Here is a 17,697-nt window from a genome sequence, read left to right on the forward strand (position 1 = left end):
TGGGTCTAGGCAGCCGTGAGGTCATCCTGTGCCCAGGTGTATGTGTGCATACATGTGCTACTGCACGCCCCTGTGGGTGTGCGGGGCCTGGCTGGCAGTGTGTGGATGTGCACGTGTGTCCGTCTCTGAGTATATGTGCATGTGTATGTTAGTGTATGTGTACGCTTTTATGTGTGCATGTCTGTGTGCATGTGTTTGCCTGTTTGTGCTTGTCTACACGTGTGTGGGCATGTTCATGAGTGTATGTGTGTGTACACATGGATATGCACACGGTATGGGCACACGTGTCAATGCATGTGTGCATGTGCACATTAGTGTGTAGCTATGTCTGTGTGTGTTCGTGCATGTTAATGTGTGCATGTGTGTGTGTTTTAGTGTGTGATAGTGTGTGTGCGTGTGTGTGCGTGTGTGTGGGCATGTGCACGTTAGAGTGTGCACATGCGTGTATGTAGATGTGCGGAGGGGTGTGCATGTCCGTCAGTGTGTAGGTTACCGGTGTGAGGGTGCACAGGGACACGTGCTCATTAGTGTGTGCGAGAGCGCGCACGTGTGTATCTGTGGATCTATACCTGTGTAAATGTTCTGTTTGTGCACGCGTGCGTGTGTCTGTATGTGCGTATGTGTGTGGTGTGTGACTGCGCTTCCCCCGCCCGCGTGTCCCCGGCGCCGGGGAGCTCCAGGGCTGCGCGGACCTCGCTGCCGGTTCCCGACGTGGGTCCCGCCCCTCGTCCCCCGCCCCTCCCCGTCCCGTCCGGCCCCCTCCCAGACACGCCCGGCGGGGCGGGGAGGGGCGGGAGCGCTCGGCGGGTGCTGCCGGTGTCGGCGGGCGCGGGGCGGCGCGGGGCGCTCGGCGGGGCCGCCGCCTCATGGCGCGGGCCGGGGCCGGGGCCGGGGCCGGGGCCGGGGCCGGGGCCGGGGCCGGGGCCGGGGCCGGGGGCTGCCCCGGCACGGCGCCTCCAGCACCGCAGCGATCGGCCCCGTGGCGGCGGGGCCAGCGTGGCCGGGCGATGGCGGAGCTGTAGCAGCAGCGGGGCCGGTGCGGGCGGCGGGCGATGGCGGCGGCACGGCTGCGGGTGGCCCTGTGGGTGCTGTGGCATTTTGGAGTGGGCGGTCGCGGGTTGGAGCTGGCGGGACTGGAGGGCCCGCGGGGGCGCGCTGCGCGGTGCCAGCCTGTGGACATCCCGATGTGCCGGGGAATCGGGTACAACCTGACCCGCATGCCCAACCTGCTGGGGCATGAGAGCCAGCGTGAGGCCGCCCTGAAGCTGCACGAGTTCGCGCCGCTGGTGGAGTACGGCTGCCACGTTCACCTGCGCTTCTTCCTCTGCTCCCTCTACGCACCTATGTGCACCGATCAGGTGAGCGCCAGCATCCCTGCCTGCCGCCCCATGTGTGAGCAGGCCCGCCACAAGTGCGTCCCCATCATGGAACAGTTCAATTTCGGCTGGCCTGAGTCACTTGACTGTGGCAGGTTGCCCACCAAGAATGACCCCAATGCCCTCTGCATGGAGGCCCCTGAAAATGCCTCAGCTGCTGAGCCGCACAAGGGACAGGGTATGCTGCCAGTGGCGCCCCGGCCTTGGCCACCTGGCACTCCTACCGAGGGACGGGGACCCAATGGGCTGGGGGCTTGCGACAATCCTGAGAAGTTCCAGTACGTGGAGAAAAGCCTCTCCTGCGCACCCAGGTGCTCCCCTGGGGTGGACGTGTACTGGTCCCGGGAGGACAAGGACTTCGCCTTCATCTGGATGGCTGTCTGGTCCACCCTCTGCTTTGTCTCCACTGCCTTCACTGTCCTTACTTTTCTGCTCGACCCCCACCGCTTCCAGTATCCTGAGAGGCCCATCATTTTCCTCTCTATGTGCTACAATGTCTACTCTGTGGCCTTCATCATCAGATCTGTGGCCGGGGCTGAGAACATTGCCTGTGACCGGGAGAACGGTGAGCTCTACATCATACAGGAGGGGCTGGAGAGCACAGGCTGCACTATTGTCTTCCTCATCCTCTACTATTTTGGCATGGCTAGCTCTCTCTGGTGGGTTGTCCTCACCCTCACCTGGTTCCTGGCTGCTGGGAAGAAGTGGGGACATGAGGCCATCGAGGCCCACAGCAGCTACTTCCACATGGCTGCCTGGGGCATCCCAGCCATGAAGACCATTGTCATCCTCACCATGCGGAAGGTGGCAGGGGATGAGCTCACGGGGCTGTGCTATGTGGGGAGCATGGACATCAGTGCCCTGACTGGCTTTGTCCTCATCCCCCTCTCCTGCTACCTGGTCATTGGCACCTCCTTCATCCTCACTGGCTTTGTTGCCCTCTTCCACATCCGGAAGATCATGAAGACGGGCGGCACCAACACAGAGAAGCTGGAGAAGCTGATGGTGAAGATTGGGGTCTTCTCCATCCTCTACACTGTTCCGGCCACCTGTGTCATTGTGTGCTACTTCTACGAGCGGCTGAACGTGGATTACTGGATGCTGCGGGCGCTGGAGCATGGCTGCCTACACCTGCCTGGCCGCCGTGCCACCGACTGCTCCCTTGAAGCCTCGGTGCCCACTGTGGCTGTCTTCATGCTAAAGATTTTCATGTCACTGGTGGTGGGCATCACCAGCGGAGTGTGGGTGTGGAGCTCTAAAACGCTGCAGACCTGGCAGAGCCTGTGCAACAGGCGGCTGGGCATGAGGACGCGGAGCAAGCCCTGCAGTGGGGTCAGCTGTGGTGGGGGACACTGCCACTACAAAGCCCCCACAGTCATGCTGCACATGACCAAGACAGACCCGTACCTGGACAACCCGACTCACGTCTAGAGACGGGGGCTGCCCCCCACACTGGAAGAAGTGGCCTCACGGGTAAGGGGCAAGGGCAAGGGCTGTGTGGCAGCAGGAGGGACACTCCCAGGTTTAGGGGGGCGAGATTGCAGGACCCCCCAGCACCACTCACCAACAAGTAGCCACTTTTTCCTAGAGGATGTTTTGTTGTTGCTGTTGCCAAATCCAGTGACTCTTCTAACGCTTTCTTTGGGGGATGGTGGGGAAGGGACAGGGAGAGGAATAATCCATCCGTGTTTATTTAATTCTGTAATTTATTTTAAATTTTTTTTGATCATTAGCTGCAAGGAATGGAAAAAAAAATAAACCCTGGATGTGTTATTTGATCCAAGCCTGGTGCTGTTTGCAGGGACTCCAGGGGATCAAGAGCTCCCCCATGGGAGCCCACCCCAGTTTGGGGGCTTTCATGTTGGGCCAGGCTATGCTGGGGTGCCTTTGTCGCTGGCAAGAGTGTGGTACCTGCAGGTACCGTCATCCAGTTCCCCTCTGTGGCTTCCATGGGGCTGGTTCTGCCCCGTGGCAAGGAGGAGGAGGAGGAGGAAGAGGAGGGTTTTCCTGTGCTATGACACAAATCATCTTTTCCACTCCATGCTCTGAAGGTGATTAGTGTTGCTGCAATCGGCTGCCGGAGCCTCGGTGCCAGGCTGAGGGGCTTTGAGGGGGCAGGCTAGGAGCCAGGGAGATGGGCTGGGGACACGGGACCTTGGGGCAGAGAGGGCTCAGCTTTGATGTCCCCCCACAGAAGCCTGAGGTGCGGGTAATGGAAACTTCTGGACAGCTTTATTTATCTCCTGCTCTGGTTACAATCCCAGCTCGCCTTCCCCATTGTCCGGAGGGAAATTCAAGCTTCAGCTGGTGCTGGTGGAGCTGGCAGGGGGAGCCAGGGCTGGTGGGCACAGGGTGGGCAAGAGTGTGGCTCTGCAGGGGCTCAGAGCGGGGGAAGTGCCTACCCTTCCCTGAGACATCCTGAGGGGCTGGCAGGGGCCAGCTCATCTCTCTAGGGGTTTGGTGGGGCCGTTTTGCCTGGCTGTCCCCAGGGATGTGCCAGGGATTCCCAGTGCTAGGGAAGAGAAGTGGGCAGGGGCCTGTGGTAGGGTTGGTGTGCAGCGCCTGTGGCAAACAGGATTTGTAGGGGCAACACAGCTCTAGTGATGCTTACACTTGTCCATCTAATTAGCCAGCCTGCAGGCTGCGCAGATCTGGACTCTAGGGAGGGTCAACCCTTGTCCAGGGAGCAACAATCCAGCAATGGACCCTCTCTCCAGCACTCAACCTGGCACCCACTGCTCACTCCAACAGCCCTTGGCCCCCATTTGATGAAGCCTTCATGATTCAGACTACCAAACTGTGGCTGAAGGACAGGGGCAAGACACCCCCCTATGGCTGGAGTGGGGGAAGGGCTGGGGTCGGGGCCCCTCACCCTCCATCAAGTTGTGCCAGGGCTTTGTGCTGCTGTGATGGTGGTATCGGTAAAGCACCTTCAATCTGCTCCCTGCCACCCCTGGGATGCCAGGAAGGCAGGAAAAGTTGGGTCACTGAGCTGAGAAAAGGTGTGAAGGAGCCCCCAGTGCCATGTGGTGTCACTGGGGGAACACTGAGGGTCTCTCAACAGATTTGGGTACCCCTGGCTGTGCTAGTGGGCAACCAGCCCCATCCCCAGGCTGGTGGTGAGGATGATGCTAGGGCAGGGACCCTACCTGGCCCCAGCACTGGTGGGCTGCAGCCTCCGGAGCTCCCTTGCACAGGAAAGTTTGTTTTGGGCAGAGAGAAGGGCCATGACCTGGGGCAGAAGAGTCAATATTGGCTGTGGGACAGGCTCCAAAGTCCAGCTGGGGAGCTGGGCATGGCTCTAGGCAGGGACTGCCTGGGAAGGGGACACATAGCCATGTGTTCTCCCTGTGTTCTGCCCCAGGTTCTAAGGCCAGAGCCAATCGGGTTCAGCTTGTGCACCAGGCACGCAGCCCAGTGCTGGTGCCCGGCTGGCGGCACCCCTGGGGACAGGCTGCCCTTGAGCACCCAGTGCTTGCCAAGGAACGGCTGCCTCTGGAGCGCTCACCCAGATAAGCCGTCCCAATGGGTCCCTGCTGTCGGGCCCCAGAGGGGCCGCCGGCGCCCACCACTGCCCACTATCAGCCCCAGCAGCCCAGCTGGCTCCACTGGAGTTTGCCAGTCCTGAGAGCTGCGTATGGCCAGGACACAACTCCACAGAGCCTGTTGCAAAGCAGAGCTGTCACATGGAAGGACTGGCCCAGGGACACTGCTGGCTCCTAGTCACAGCTTCTTTCAACCCCGTGCTGTGGGGCTCAGGCTCTCTCTGTACACCCCCACCCAAACTCATCCCTGCTTCCCATCTCCATCCTCCTCAGAGTAGCCCCAAGGACACCAAACATCTGCCTCCAATAAACCCCGAGCAAGCCACAAGGAGGGTTCAGCAGTTCAGCCAGGGCAGTGCATGGCTTGGGATGGCTGTGGAGGGTGAGTTAGGGCTGCCAGCTGGGTGACAATGGGGCCAGGACATCCTGACGTCCCTGAGGTCCTGGTCCAGCTCAGCATGGAAAAGTGGAGCCTTTTCACTCCTGGCATTTGCTGAGCCATGGAGTTTATCCACCCTCACATGGGTGGACGCTCCCTCCAGGTTTGAGTTGCAAAAGAAAAGCCACTGTTCTCTGGGAATTTGCTAAAACCTCCGTTACCCAGAATATTAATTAATGATTGAGAATTAAGCCATGAGGAAATCCAGGGGGCCAAAGTTGTGTCTCATTTTCCCAAGGCCACGTTGGAACTCCAGCAATCATAGGAGCTCCCGGGGGGTTTGTTGCAGGCAGCAGGTGCAGCAGGGCTGATGATGGTGATAGCAGGGCTCTGGCTGCCTGCCAAGCCCCCACATTGCCCTGCCAGGTGTGAGGACAGCTATTTATAGCCCTGCACAGGACACTGATGCCATGGAGGGGCTACTATAAAAAACAAGTCTCCAAAAAGATCTTGGAGCAGATGCTGCTGCAAGATCTTCATGCTGAGGCCTGGAAATATCCCAGCTGGAATCACTCAGATTCACCCAGGTCCTGTTGCATGACCAGCAAGCCAAACCATCTCCTGTGGAGAGAGGAGGGTTCTCCACGGAAAACAGCATCCACCCATTGCCGAGAGCCTTCAAGCCCTTAAACCCATCAGGATTTCCCTGCCCAGCAGTATGGGGCCTGTCTGGAACACTCCCAGTGCAGATCTGCAGTGAGGAGCAGGATGAAGACACCCAGGAACCCTCGCTGTCCCAGCAGAAACAAGCAAAGTTTCAGCCAAACCTTTTGTGTCACAACTGTGGTCATGAGCACTGGCACATCACTGCTCCAGCCCTGCTGCCCTTGGAGCTCCAAGTGTCCCTGCTGGGCTGCTGGAGATCAGGATGGGGGCCTGGGACACAGCAGCAATAATCCTTACTGCAAGCATGGCTCAGGTTGCAAAACACACTCCAACATGAGGGAAGAGGTTTTGGGGGTAGCCAGGCCATGCTAGTGCAAAAGAGCAGGGATATCCCAGCTTCCCATCACCTGGAGGTAGTTCCTCCAGGAGTACCCAGTGCCACCCTGAATGGAAGGGAGGACAAGTGTCACACTGGTACCCTGAAGGGCACAAGGAACAAGGACTGCTCCCCACTCCAGGGGCAGGCAGAGCATAGCTCTGTTCCTTGTCCTTGGGGAGGGTGACAACACACCAGCACCATCCCAGAAGCTGATCTGATCCGAACTCACCATTCCTTTATGCCACAGCTCCATTTGTGCTGCAGAGATGTCCGGTGATAGCTCTAGGAAGGCAGAGGAGAGCCATATCAGACAATCCCACACCAACACAGGGACCAACAAAGAACTCACACAAGCCATGTTTACAAACACAAGTACATAATGTTTATTCTTAAGTTTCCAATTTATTACAAGTACAGCCCTTTGCAGAAACCCCCTCCCCCCAAATGACACTGATTTTTAAGAGAACGTGCAGTTCCAAAGGTTCCACCATCTAGGACCTGCAGAAATGATCTCAAGGAAACAAGACAAAACAGCCTCTGAAGGGCATGTGAGATACAAATGTCAGTGCTATTCTGTGGGGCAGGGAGTGAGGCTGAGGAGAGGGAAGGGGCTGGAAACTTGCCTCATCTGCAGTCATTGACAGTCCAGAACTGAAAACAAGTACCTGTTAAAAAAAAAAACCCAAACCTAAAACATTCACAAAGCTAGGATGCAATTTGTAATTGATTATTCTTTTCTTCTCAAATCCCAGGAGCTACAACAGCTGCTTCTGCTTTTCTGTTGCAAAACCAGCACTGAACAGCCCCATGGCCCATTTATTCCACATCAAACAATTCTGGGATAAGAAGTTCAAGCCCTGATTGTATGATCCATGACCTGTCATGATGGAGAGGAAGAGAGAATGAGAAAACAAACCCTTTTCTTAGGGAAAAGTCAGCGTCTGGTGCAGCAGGAGCTGGTGCTGGGCCATGGCACAGGAACAAGGGTGTTATTACGAAGTGTCATGAGAGTGTGGCTCAGAGAGACTAGATCTCCCTCTCCCCCCCAAAGTCACCTGATGTAACTCCTGCTACTGGTAGGAAAATGAGTTTTAAAGAGGGGGGAAATATAAAGCAAACACGATTTTATACAAACTGTACATGTGCCAAAGCAAGACAAGGGTATCTTACAGGTGTTCTTTGTACAAGATCACAGCTAGAAACGAAGCCACTTTCAACTAAAAAATTAATTTAAAAAGTTACACAGCACATTTCTGCTTCTCCCCTGGCCTTAGAGCTCTCCTTGGGCTGCACAGACACCAACACTCTCCAGTTTGCTGCTGGCATTCCACAGGGCTGCATGACAGCATGCAGGTCCAGGAGAGCAGGGAGCCTCCTCTTGGCATGTACAGGTGGGGAGCTGACCTCAGAGCCCTCCTTGGACTGAGACCTCCAAGGATTGCTCCCCAAGGAGAGGGGAAAGCAGGAGGACCTTGGAGCAATGGTGTTGGGATGCTGGTGAAAGCCAGACCACGGTACACCTAAGTGCTTGCTTGCCCCACACAGCCTGTAACCAAGGCTCAGAATTAACACCATATAAATATATACACGCAAGCCTGAGTAGCCCATTGGCCTGATGGCACCCAGTCCTTCTGTGGAGCAACATGATCAACCCCCCCCCCCCCCCCCCCCCCCCGCAACAGTTGGAGGCTGGTGTGCTCACATGACTGGCAGCAGACGGCTCCACTGCACTCTGGCTGCTTGCAGAGGCAAGGAAGCGATTCATTCCAGGAAACTGACAGTGCCTGAACTGGAGCATGCTGGTGTTCCTCTGCCCAGCCAAGCTTGGCCAGGCCCTCCCACGTTCCCCTCCTGGCAGGACAGACTCATGAAGAGCTTTGTAGATTTTGGAGGAAGCATTAAGTCATAGCCATTCAATGGATGACCAAATACTTAAGGAAATTGCAGAAAAATTAAAACTAGGATGGACCCAAGGGAAGGCTGGATTAATAGAGAAGTGCCCGCTGCTTCTCAACTCCCTCCAGATAACCCATCCGACTGCCTGGCAGCACCAGAGGGCCTGCTCCAGTTCTGGCTCTCCCCCTAAGCCTCCCCATCCCTCATTTCTTCCTTTTCTGCCCCCGGGAATGTTCAAGGGGCTCTGACTCGCTGTCCCCTTCCTGCTCCTCCAGTCCCTGGGACCTGGCAGAGAGCTTCTTGTGTTTCCTGCGTGCATACGTGTGGCCCGGCAGGTGTTTGTGCACCATGTCAATCAAACACTGCTCTGTCTTCTCCAGGCAGGACAGTACGTGACTCCCATTCTGGTTGTAGCGCTCAGCATTGGAGAACACCTGCTTCATGTCGGAGAGGAACTCCTGCACAGAGCGGTAATTGCCACAAGAGCACTTGCTCTGCATAGTCTGGAAGTCCATGGGGTTGCTGATGACCTCAAAGTAGTCTTCAGCTTCCTCCGTGGTCACTGGCTCCCTGCCAAAGGAAGGGCCACAGCGATAGGAAGCGAATGCCAACCCTGGCACCACTGCAGAGAAGTGGGGTCCCACCACCCCTTCGCCCCTGTGGCACCCATGACCTGCAGCCCCACGGTGGTGCAAGAAGCCCAAGCAATACCACTACAATGTTACAGATACATCAGCCCTATAGCACGGGAATATAACACAGGAGCCCAGGCAGCTGGTTCAGGCATGGGGAAGGTCCATGAGAGAAGCTTCCCTCAGTCACAGCACCTCAGTGCTCCAAAAATCCTGGGGGCAGTAGAGAACACCTACCTCCTGCATCAGCCCCAAAACCTGCCACCTCAGAAGGGCACCATGTCTTCAGTCCAGCAGAAGACTGAGAACATGGTGGTTTCTTCTGGAGCAAATTCTTCCCAGATATGACTTGCTTTTGGAGCCCCAAGTCTCCCAAGTGGATCTGGCAGGATTGCACCACAGCCAACCCACATCCCCACACAGCCTGCAACCAGTCCTGCCCACAGACGAGGAAGATGTCACTTGCCCTCACCTGAAGGGCCAGCTGAAGCGGTACTTGATCAGCTTGCTGAGGATTTCCTCACACTTCTGCAGCTCAAGGTTCTGGCGACGCGCTGTCCTCTTTGTCTGAAGGACCTGCCCACACAAAGGTAAAAGGAGGGAACTGCTACAGGCTTCGGGGTTCAGCTAACAGCCCTGAGGCCAAAGGAGATAGTTCTTAGCACTGCCAGGACATTTCTTCCCATTGAACATGGCGAGGCGCTGGCACTGGCTCCCTAGAGGAGCTGCGGCTGCCCCATCCCTGGAAGCATTCAATGACAGGTTGGACAGGGCTTGGAGCAACCTGGTCTAGTCGAAAGTGTCCCTGCGCATGGCAGAGGGGTTGGAATGAGATGCGTTTAGGACTCCTTCCAAGCTAGGCCATTCTGTGATTTTGAAATGCAGCAGCCACTTGGGTTCAGGACAGCAGCTCCATTCAGGAGCTTGGTGGGAACAGCTCACAAACTGCCCAGCTCTCCTCTGGTAGCAGGTGGCTTTTTCAAATAAGTTCAAAGACAATATGGCCACAACAAGCAGACAAAAAATAAATGCCAGCAAATGGAGAATGTGAATTCCCTCTCCCTGCCTTCTCTTGAGTTTGCAGCGGGCAGCACCCAAGGCAGACGGAGAAGCACTTGTGCTGCTGTTCTGCCCTGGCAGAGCTGACTGTGCCATTTCAAATCCCAGGGAGCAGCTGGTGCCCTGAGCACTGTCATCCCCGTGCAGGCTCACCACAAGGTCACTCATATGCCCAGGGACCCAGAATGGGTCACACCCAGCATGGGGACATCCCCATAGCTTCCAGAGCTCAGCTCGTGGTACATTACTGCTGAGGAAAACACTGAATGACAGGAATGCTCCACAGCAGAGGGTACTCACTATTCTGACCCAGCTCCAGTCTCTTCCCAGGACAAGTAATAAATCATGGCAAAGTCTTCTCTGAGCCAGTGTGGTGTTCCAGTAAGATATTCCCCACTGGAATATCCCTCTGTGCTGGCTGTGGCTGTCTATGCTGGGCTTGCTTGCCCTCCAGGGTCTAACACAGACCACAAGCACAGTCTCCCCAGACCTAGCATAAGCAGCAGTGAGCCTACAGTCCATGAGCAAGGAGAGTGACAGGACACACCAGCACCACTAGTGCTTGTCACGGGACAGATGGCACATCTGCAGGGCATTGTGACATGGCTGTGGGGCTGGAGTATCCTCATGTATCCCCTATGGCGTATAGCTCCCCAGAGACAGTCGCTGCAGCTTCCCCCACCCAGCATGCACAGACTGCTCTGTGCCGGAGCCTATGGTTTTATTCTTTAAATATCAAGTGAAACCTAAACCAGCCAAATTATGTCCTGGAAGTTGGGGAGTGACCATACAGACAGCAACTGTCATAAAATGGCCAAGGCTGGGGAGCAAGGGTCCAGCATTGCTGGCATTCTTTGGCCATCCAGGACCCCCTCAGTTCCCCCACCTCTCTGCAGAGACATATGGGTACTATTTAAAAACCTTTAACAAGCTGCAGGCTGCCTGCTGCTCAAGGGGACAATGTGTGAAAGCGGCTGGGGAGGGATGCCTGGCATATCTGTGCTCTGTCTACAGCAGGCCCTTAAGGATATGTCTCCTTTGTTAACCCAGCCCAACCCAGACTTCCACTAGGATTCAGGGTATTTCTCTGCGAAGGGACGGGAGGAAGCATGCCGCCTGTTTGGTTTATAACTCAGGATGTGAGTGGTCTCCAGGGAGAAATTTGGCTCTTACCAGCTCATCGATGTCTGCACCGTTGACAGGCGCCGTGCGCTGCCGGGGTCCCCGTACAGGGTGCAGTGTCTGCTTCTTCCTCTGGTGCCTTCCCTGCCTCGAGGAGTACACGGAGCCCTGCTTGCCCCGGGCTGCCTTCCTGGGCCTCACTGAAACAGATAAGCCATGGGCTTAGAGGCCTGGGTGCATCTGGGAGCAGACTCCACTCTTTGCCTCCCACACTAAGCTGAGCCTCACTCAGGCTATTGAGCCCCGGGACCACCTGGCCTCATCTCAGCTACACTCTCACACCTTCTACAGAGATCTGTGGGTCATCACCCCCTGCCTGAAGAGGCCATGGCTGGCAACAGCCTGCTGCTAAAAGGGTACTCACACACAGCAATCCTCAAGCTCCAAGGGAATCCTGGGAGCTCCTGGATCATCCACTGCAGGTCACAGCAAACCCCTCTGGTTGCAGCACCAAGAGACCCCAACACATCAAGGCTTGAGGGAAAGACAGGAAAGCAGTGCAAGAACAGACAGCTGTCTCAAACAGCAATATACCCTCCAAAAGCAGTGGAAGCAGAAATCTGGAATTTCCTCAGTTTCCTGCTGCCCCTTTGCTCCTCACAGTTTTGGGGATGGGTGCTATTCCAAGTGGCCCACATAGTGGGATAAGCCCCCTGAGAAGGGAACTGTGTGCAGGGGGAGTATCAAATTACTGCAGCTGGGAGCTGCTCCATGTGCTCCAAGTGGAAAACAATGGGATTTTATTCCCCAAGACTTGGGGCTGCCACATAACATCCTAGAGAAATGCACTTGCCTGTGTGAGTCTGCCTCTCAGAGCTCTACATTGGTGGCAATGCAAGCATGTTGACGCACTCCCTTGTCTTAAATTTCTCCCACGACCCTCTGTACGAGGAGAATGTGTTTGCCTTCCCAAGTCAAAGCCCTTCCACCTGATCCCAAGTCCTTGAGCTGTATCCAGCACACTGGATACCTCAGCTGCAGCCTCTGATCCAGCCCTGTCCCATAAATCATCATGCTGGGTGTGTGGCGAGGCTGCAGGACGCCCACCTGCTGTCACTCTGCTTGTGTGTCAAGCGTGCAGCACGTGCTAGATGTCTGACAATCCAACATTCTACGTTAGATCCCTCAGGATAAACGCCATGAGGATCAATGTGATTTCTCTATTAAAACAAAAGTTTTCCATGGTGACCTTTCCATGTTAATGCTCTCTAAAGCCAGGGGTTGCATTTAGCACTTTATTTTTAGTGACCGTAACCCTCTTTTGCCATTGTTTGGAAAGCTTGGCTCAGCTTCTGCCTTGGCCATGCAACACAGGCTATACACACTCCAAGTGTGGACATGGATACACCACAGGACAACAAGCAGTGTGCACAGCCGTGGTATCAGCGACCCTCCCTGAAACCAGAATAAAGTAAGGGAATCAAGGCTCAGGCCTGGATGGAAACCCTCAAAAGAACATGGGATAATCCTCTTGAGTCCCAGTCTCTGGATTACATCTGCCCTGTTTAAGACAACCTGTATTTAATGTTATGTCAGTCAAGGACAGTTTGACAGAAAGCAAATGCTGGCAGCATGCCATTCCCAGACTGAGCTTTTCAGTGCAGCAAGTTGCCCAACTGAGACTGAATCAAATTCCCCTAAAACCAAAGTGGATACACATACTAAATATGTTTAGGTGAAGAAGCAGACATTAAGGAATCTAGAAAACAGTCTTTTATTCCTCCCAGGTGCCCCGAGAGCATCCCAAGTCGTCTCTGTATGCAATCAAAGGGTGCTGCTGGTCCAGGCCACACTACACCTGGAGCACTGTGCCTTCTCACTGGAATAAAGAGAGGAAGTGCTAGTTCTCCTATTTCAAAATGCCTCCTTGCCAAATCACTAGAAGTCCTGCACTTAAGGGGTTATGAACTGGTGGGAAAAAGAAAAGAGAGGGGGCTCTGGTGAGAGCTCCCATAAGCAATTAAACAGCTTCCAGTGTACAACAAATCTGGTAGGTGCAGACACTGACAATCCCACCCCTCTGCAGGCTCTGCTAATCCCCCAGCCCACTGCAGTCTCTACTGATCCCTCTTAGCCCCCAGACCAGTGTCATTAGTGTCCCCAGGTAGTGACTGGGCAGCGAGCAGTTTCAATCTTTGCTAGTGCTGACCCCATCACAAATGGCCATGGGTTTACCCCAGCTCCCCAGGTAACCACAGCACAGCCACCGCCTTTCCCTGTGACATCTCCCAGCCCTATAACCTGGTCTGCATGAGGAAAAGCAAAAGTCCCAAAGAGGAACAGTGTTTCAGATACTGAAGGCAGGAGGGTTACTGTTTTCTGTTATTCCCCTACAGGGTCAAAGCCTTACATTTTAGTCCAGCAACTTCATAGTCTTCTTCCTCCTCTTCTTCCTCCTCAGCATCTGGTTCATCAGAAGCTTCCTCACCTTCTTCACCTTCATCTTCAGCAGAATCCTCTGCATAGTTCCTAGAACAAGGCAGGTGTACATGTTTGTGGTACAAGAGCCTGAACATCAGTGGCCCCAGGGGCCCTGGTACTGTTTGGGCTGTACAACAAACACCAGGCTCAATCAAAAGCAGCTTGCTGTATTCCAGAATATCAAGTTATAGCTACAGCTCAAACGGCACTTCCTCAGCTAAGCATCTGGACTGAAAATTCCCAAGATATGAATCCTGGTATTTTTTGGTATTCTAGGCACCATGACCACAGGGCAGGGGATTATAAGACTGTGATTGCTGTGTGCTCCTCCCTGAGAGGACGATTTGCTATTTGCCCAGGCCTGCAGGCCTGGCCTAAAGAGTTTCAAGAGGGGCACTTTTTCCTGCTGGAATATTTTCCCTATACTTAAGGAAATAAGTTGATTTCCTTACACTATGGGAAACAAATCGGTGAAGAGAATGTCAGGCTCCTCACATGCTGAAGTCAGAAGCCACGCAGACTCCTTGCCCAGCACATTCTGGCTTCTCATCTGTGTCTGTTCAATCATTCATAGAATCATAGAATGGTCTGGGCTACAAGGGCCCTTAAAATGTATCTTGCTTCAATCCCCCTGCCATGGGCATGGGACACTACAGACATTTGGAGCAGGTTACTCCAAGCGCCATCACTTCCAGAGATGGGGCAGTCATAGCTTTTTTCAGCAATCTGTGCCAGGGCTTCATCACCTTCACAGGGAAGAATATCTTCCCATCAATATCCAATTTAACCCTGCCTTCTGTCAAGGAAGCCATTGCCCCTTGTAAATAGTCTCTCTCAATCTTTTTTGTGGGCTCCCTTCAGGTATTAAAAGACTGCAATTAGGTCACCCCAAAGCCTTCACTTTTACAGGCTGAACAATCCAAACTCTCTCAGTGTTCCCTAACTGCAGAGGTGCTCTATCCCTCCTATCAACTAGGTGGCCTCCTCTGGACTTGCTCCAACAGGTTGATGTCGTTCCTGTGCTGGGGATTCCGGAGCTAGAGGGAGCACTGCTGGTGGGGGTCTCATTTAGACCAGTAAAAACCAGCATGCCCAGGCAAAAGGGGACACAGGCAAAGCTGCTGTGGGAGTCTAAATCTCCTGGAGAAAGAGGATCTTGAGCAATAAAAGGAATAAATCTTCCAAAGCACAGAGGTAAAAGATCTGCCAGGCTGACATTCTTTTCCTATCTCAGCCAGGAAGACAAGAGCAGAAAGCAGAAAACAGGACAGGTGTTCTCCACCTGATGGCTCTGGGCCAGGAGCTGAGCAGCTTGCAGGTGACTCCCCACATCAAAGTAACTATGAACTCAGGCTACAAGAGTTGCCTTTAAGCCCTGTCATTTCTGTACAAGCCTGATGAACTCTTAAATGCTGTCCAGGGAGTAAGTAATACTTTTAAGGCCATATACCACCTGGTACTGGCTGGCACACCTCTATTGTGCTGCTCCTCTGTGAGGGAGGATCTGCTCTCTGCTTCTGCATCAGGTGCCACTTGACAGCCTCACCTCACTGATACACAGGGAGATGTAGCACAGTTACTACCAGCAAATGACACTCACTGTAAAATGGTTAAGTTGCAGCTTGCAACTCAAAAAACCAATCTAACCCCACGCTGTCAGGAGGCAACTACTCATATTTGCCACACCTCCTCAAATCACATTCCCTTTGTCACACTATAAGATGATCCTGTTTTGCTAAGGCTACCAGGTACAGAAAACCATTAGCACGGCATTTTGACTTGTCATAGCAGAGTAGGGATTGAGCTGCAGTCTGGAGTAATGTCTGCTCTAGCTTACAGGAACACTGCAGCCCAGGGACCCATTGAATTGCAGCCACCAACTACATGAAGAATGCTCAAAGGAAACAGCAACCCATAGTGCTGCTAACTTTGGTGGGTGTTTTGCCTCTGTTTTCATTTCCAAACCCAAGTTATTTATTAAAACTCATGAATGTGTAATGCATCAGTACAACACATGTATGCTAAACTTACATCCTGAAACTGCTTTTCTTCTGTTTCAGTGCTGCTTTAACTGGGCGATTTCAAACCTTCTAAAGAGGCTTTGCTCCAGGCTGGTTTGGGTCTTGTGAAAAGAGGACCAGGACTGTGCTGTGACAAGACTATGGGCAGGAAGGTCACTCACCTGCTTCGTGAGCTGCGCCGGGCTGTTGAAGGCTGGCACGCTGGGCACTGCCATTCTCCATCTGGGATTTCATAGAGTGCTGGCCTCAGGCAAAACAGGTGGAAGGCCTTGTTACACTCATCACACAGGATCAGCTTGTCATCCTCACCTAGGAAAGGGCAGCTCACTTGTAACAAGGCACAGCCTCAGTTAACCCGGGAGGCAGAAGCTGCTGCAGTGCTGGAGGGCAGAATTAAGCAAGACAAAGATGCAGACAACCCTCTAAGGGCAGGGACCCTTTCTCTGATGGCCTTCCTTGGGGATCCTTCTTTCTGTCCCACCACTATATTTATGAACAGCAGCATTTAAAAACAAACAAAACCAATGCAAAGTCCCTCACCCTTTGAAGATTTCACTGAAGGCAAAGACAGAAATCTGCCAAAGATGTTCCGCTCAGACGAACATGGGGAAAGTTTGCAGCAAACAGGGCCCCAGAGCTGTAAGCTAAAAACGGAGCTGTTCTAGTTTTATGTTCAGTCTGGTTAACCTACTTGGTATCTTCTTTCTACTCAGGGTGACAAGGCTACACTGAAAATCAGTATGCAGCAGGATTTTTGTGCCTCTTTGTGCCTCCCACTGATGAAGGGAAACAGGGAAACAATCCTGAGCCAGCTTTCCTTTACTGAAGTGGAAAAAGAAAGTGCAGAGGGCTTGCCAGCTTGTCTTTCTCTACCATCTCAGTTCTTAGCTTCTGTGAAACTACTGTGTTAGTCTCAAGTGAGCCCCCCCTTACTTTTGCCTAGAAACTCCTCTCAACAGAAGGCAGGGTAGTTTTGGCACTGGTTTGGCAAACCCCTGAGGTTCTGCAGTGAAGGCAGATTTTGCACCAGTGTAGCCCTTACTTCTCTGAAGGGATGGATTGCAAACCTTGTGGTAAACAAAAGTTGCCCAGCAGTCCCCCAAGCTCTGCCTGCCCTCATTTTCCACTACAGTTTCAGCAAATATAAAAGTGATGAGGCAGAATGTACCACCAGGCTCTTTCCTCCAGGCTCCCATCCAACAGGAGAGGCTATGGCAGAACAAATACCAGCACCTGATCTCTGCTGACACCCCTTCTACTTCACCCTCCACCTGGAAGACTCTAAAGTCCTTCATTCTACAGTGCGCACAGAGAAAGTATCCCCTCATCACCTGCTTGGTGACCTCCCCAGCTCATTGAGTAGTTCTGCTCCCACTCTGGCATCAGAGCAGCAATATCCCACCTCGCTTTCCCCATAACCTTCCCAACCCCTCCTTGCTTGCTCCTCATCTTAAACACAGGATTAACTGACAAGGCTCAGAGATCCAAAGACCATTCCAAAAATGAAACTAGGGAATGGACAGTTGCACAAATGTTCCCAGAAGGATCTGTAGATGACTTTCGTCCAAGTACCCTAAATATCCAGGGGATAGCAGCTCTGCAATACTGGCTACATAAGAATGGTTTACTGGAGTCAGGGTCAAATGTTTCTGAGAGATCAATGCTACTGATTGTAAATCCTGACATTCAGAACTTAAAATAAAGCCACAGTCAGAGTGACAGACTACAAGGACATATCACATAAGCACAGTAGAGAGGTGACAGCATCCAACTGTTGCACAGGCAGGAATTCCGTGGGCAGGAATGCGTACCTTTCTTGCGACACACTTTGCATCTGGCATTCTCTGCTGACATATCCCACTTGATACAGGCATCCAGCATTCCCAGCAGTACATGCATACGGGAGAAGGTCTGGGCCTCACGGATTGCTGTCTTCCATTTCTCCATGGCTGAAGCAACCTGCAGACAGACCTAACATCTTACGATGACGCACAGACACAGATCCCTTCAGTCTGAAGATGTTTTTATATCCCTTAGCTGGGACCCTTCATAACCAAAGTTCAACTCTGATATTTCTTTCCTTCTGTGTTACCTCAGCAGTTCTGGTTGTGGTTTACCCATGTCCAGTCTCCCTGGATCAG

At 53.4% G+C, this 17,697-nt stretch overlaps 2 protein-coding genes across 2 annotated transcripts in view; one reads left to right on the forward strand and one right to left on the reverse strand.

The window, feature by feature from the left end:
* The first annotated feature begins 890 nt into the window (after positions 1-890).
* FZD9 (frizzled class receptor 9) lies at positions 891-3,154 on the forward strand. The gene has a single exon (XM_084219138.1). It carries the CDS (start codon positions 1,053-1,055, stop codon positions 2,805-2,807), a length of 1,755 nt encoding a protein of 584 aa, XP_084075264.1. The 5' UTR covers positions 891-1,052; the 3' UTR covers positions 2,808-3,154.
* A 3,597-nt stretch (positions 3,155-6,751) lies between these two features.
* The window catches only part of BAZ1B (bromodomain adjacent to zinc finger domain 1B), a 43,638-nt gene continuing 32,692 nt past the window's right edge, over positions 6,752-17,697 (reverse strand). Inside the window, exons 14-19 of the mRNA XM_084219240.1 lie at positions 17,368-17,515; positions 15,718-15,865; positions 13,465-13,583; positions 11,106-11,254; positions 9,346-9,449; positions 6,752-8,811 (exon numbers count right to left, since the gene is read on the reverse strand). Of these exons, the coding sequence (XP_084075366.1) occupies positions 8,445-8,811; positions 9,346-9,449; positions 11,106-11,254; positions 13,465-13,583; positions 15,718-15,865; positions 17,368-17,515 (1,035 nt within the window). The 3' untranslated portion in view covers positions 6,752-8,444. The remainder of the gene's footprint in view (positions 8,812-9,345; positions 9,450-11,105; positions 11,255-13,464; positions 13,584-15,717; positions 15,866-17,367; positions 17,516-17,697) is intronic.

Source organism: Fringilla coelebs (assembly GCF_963513975.1).
Source record: "Fringilla coelebs genome assembly, chromosome: 20".
NCBI lineage: Eukaryota > Metazoa > Chordata > Aves > Passeriformes > Fringillidae > Fringilla > Fringilla coelebs.

Bases quoted from the DNA above. Each gene is read 5' to 3' on its own strand.
- FZD9 (XM_084219138.1), top strand. From the start codon at position 1,053: ATGGCGGCGGCACGGCTGCGGGTGGCCCTGTGGGTGCTGTGGCATTTT.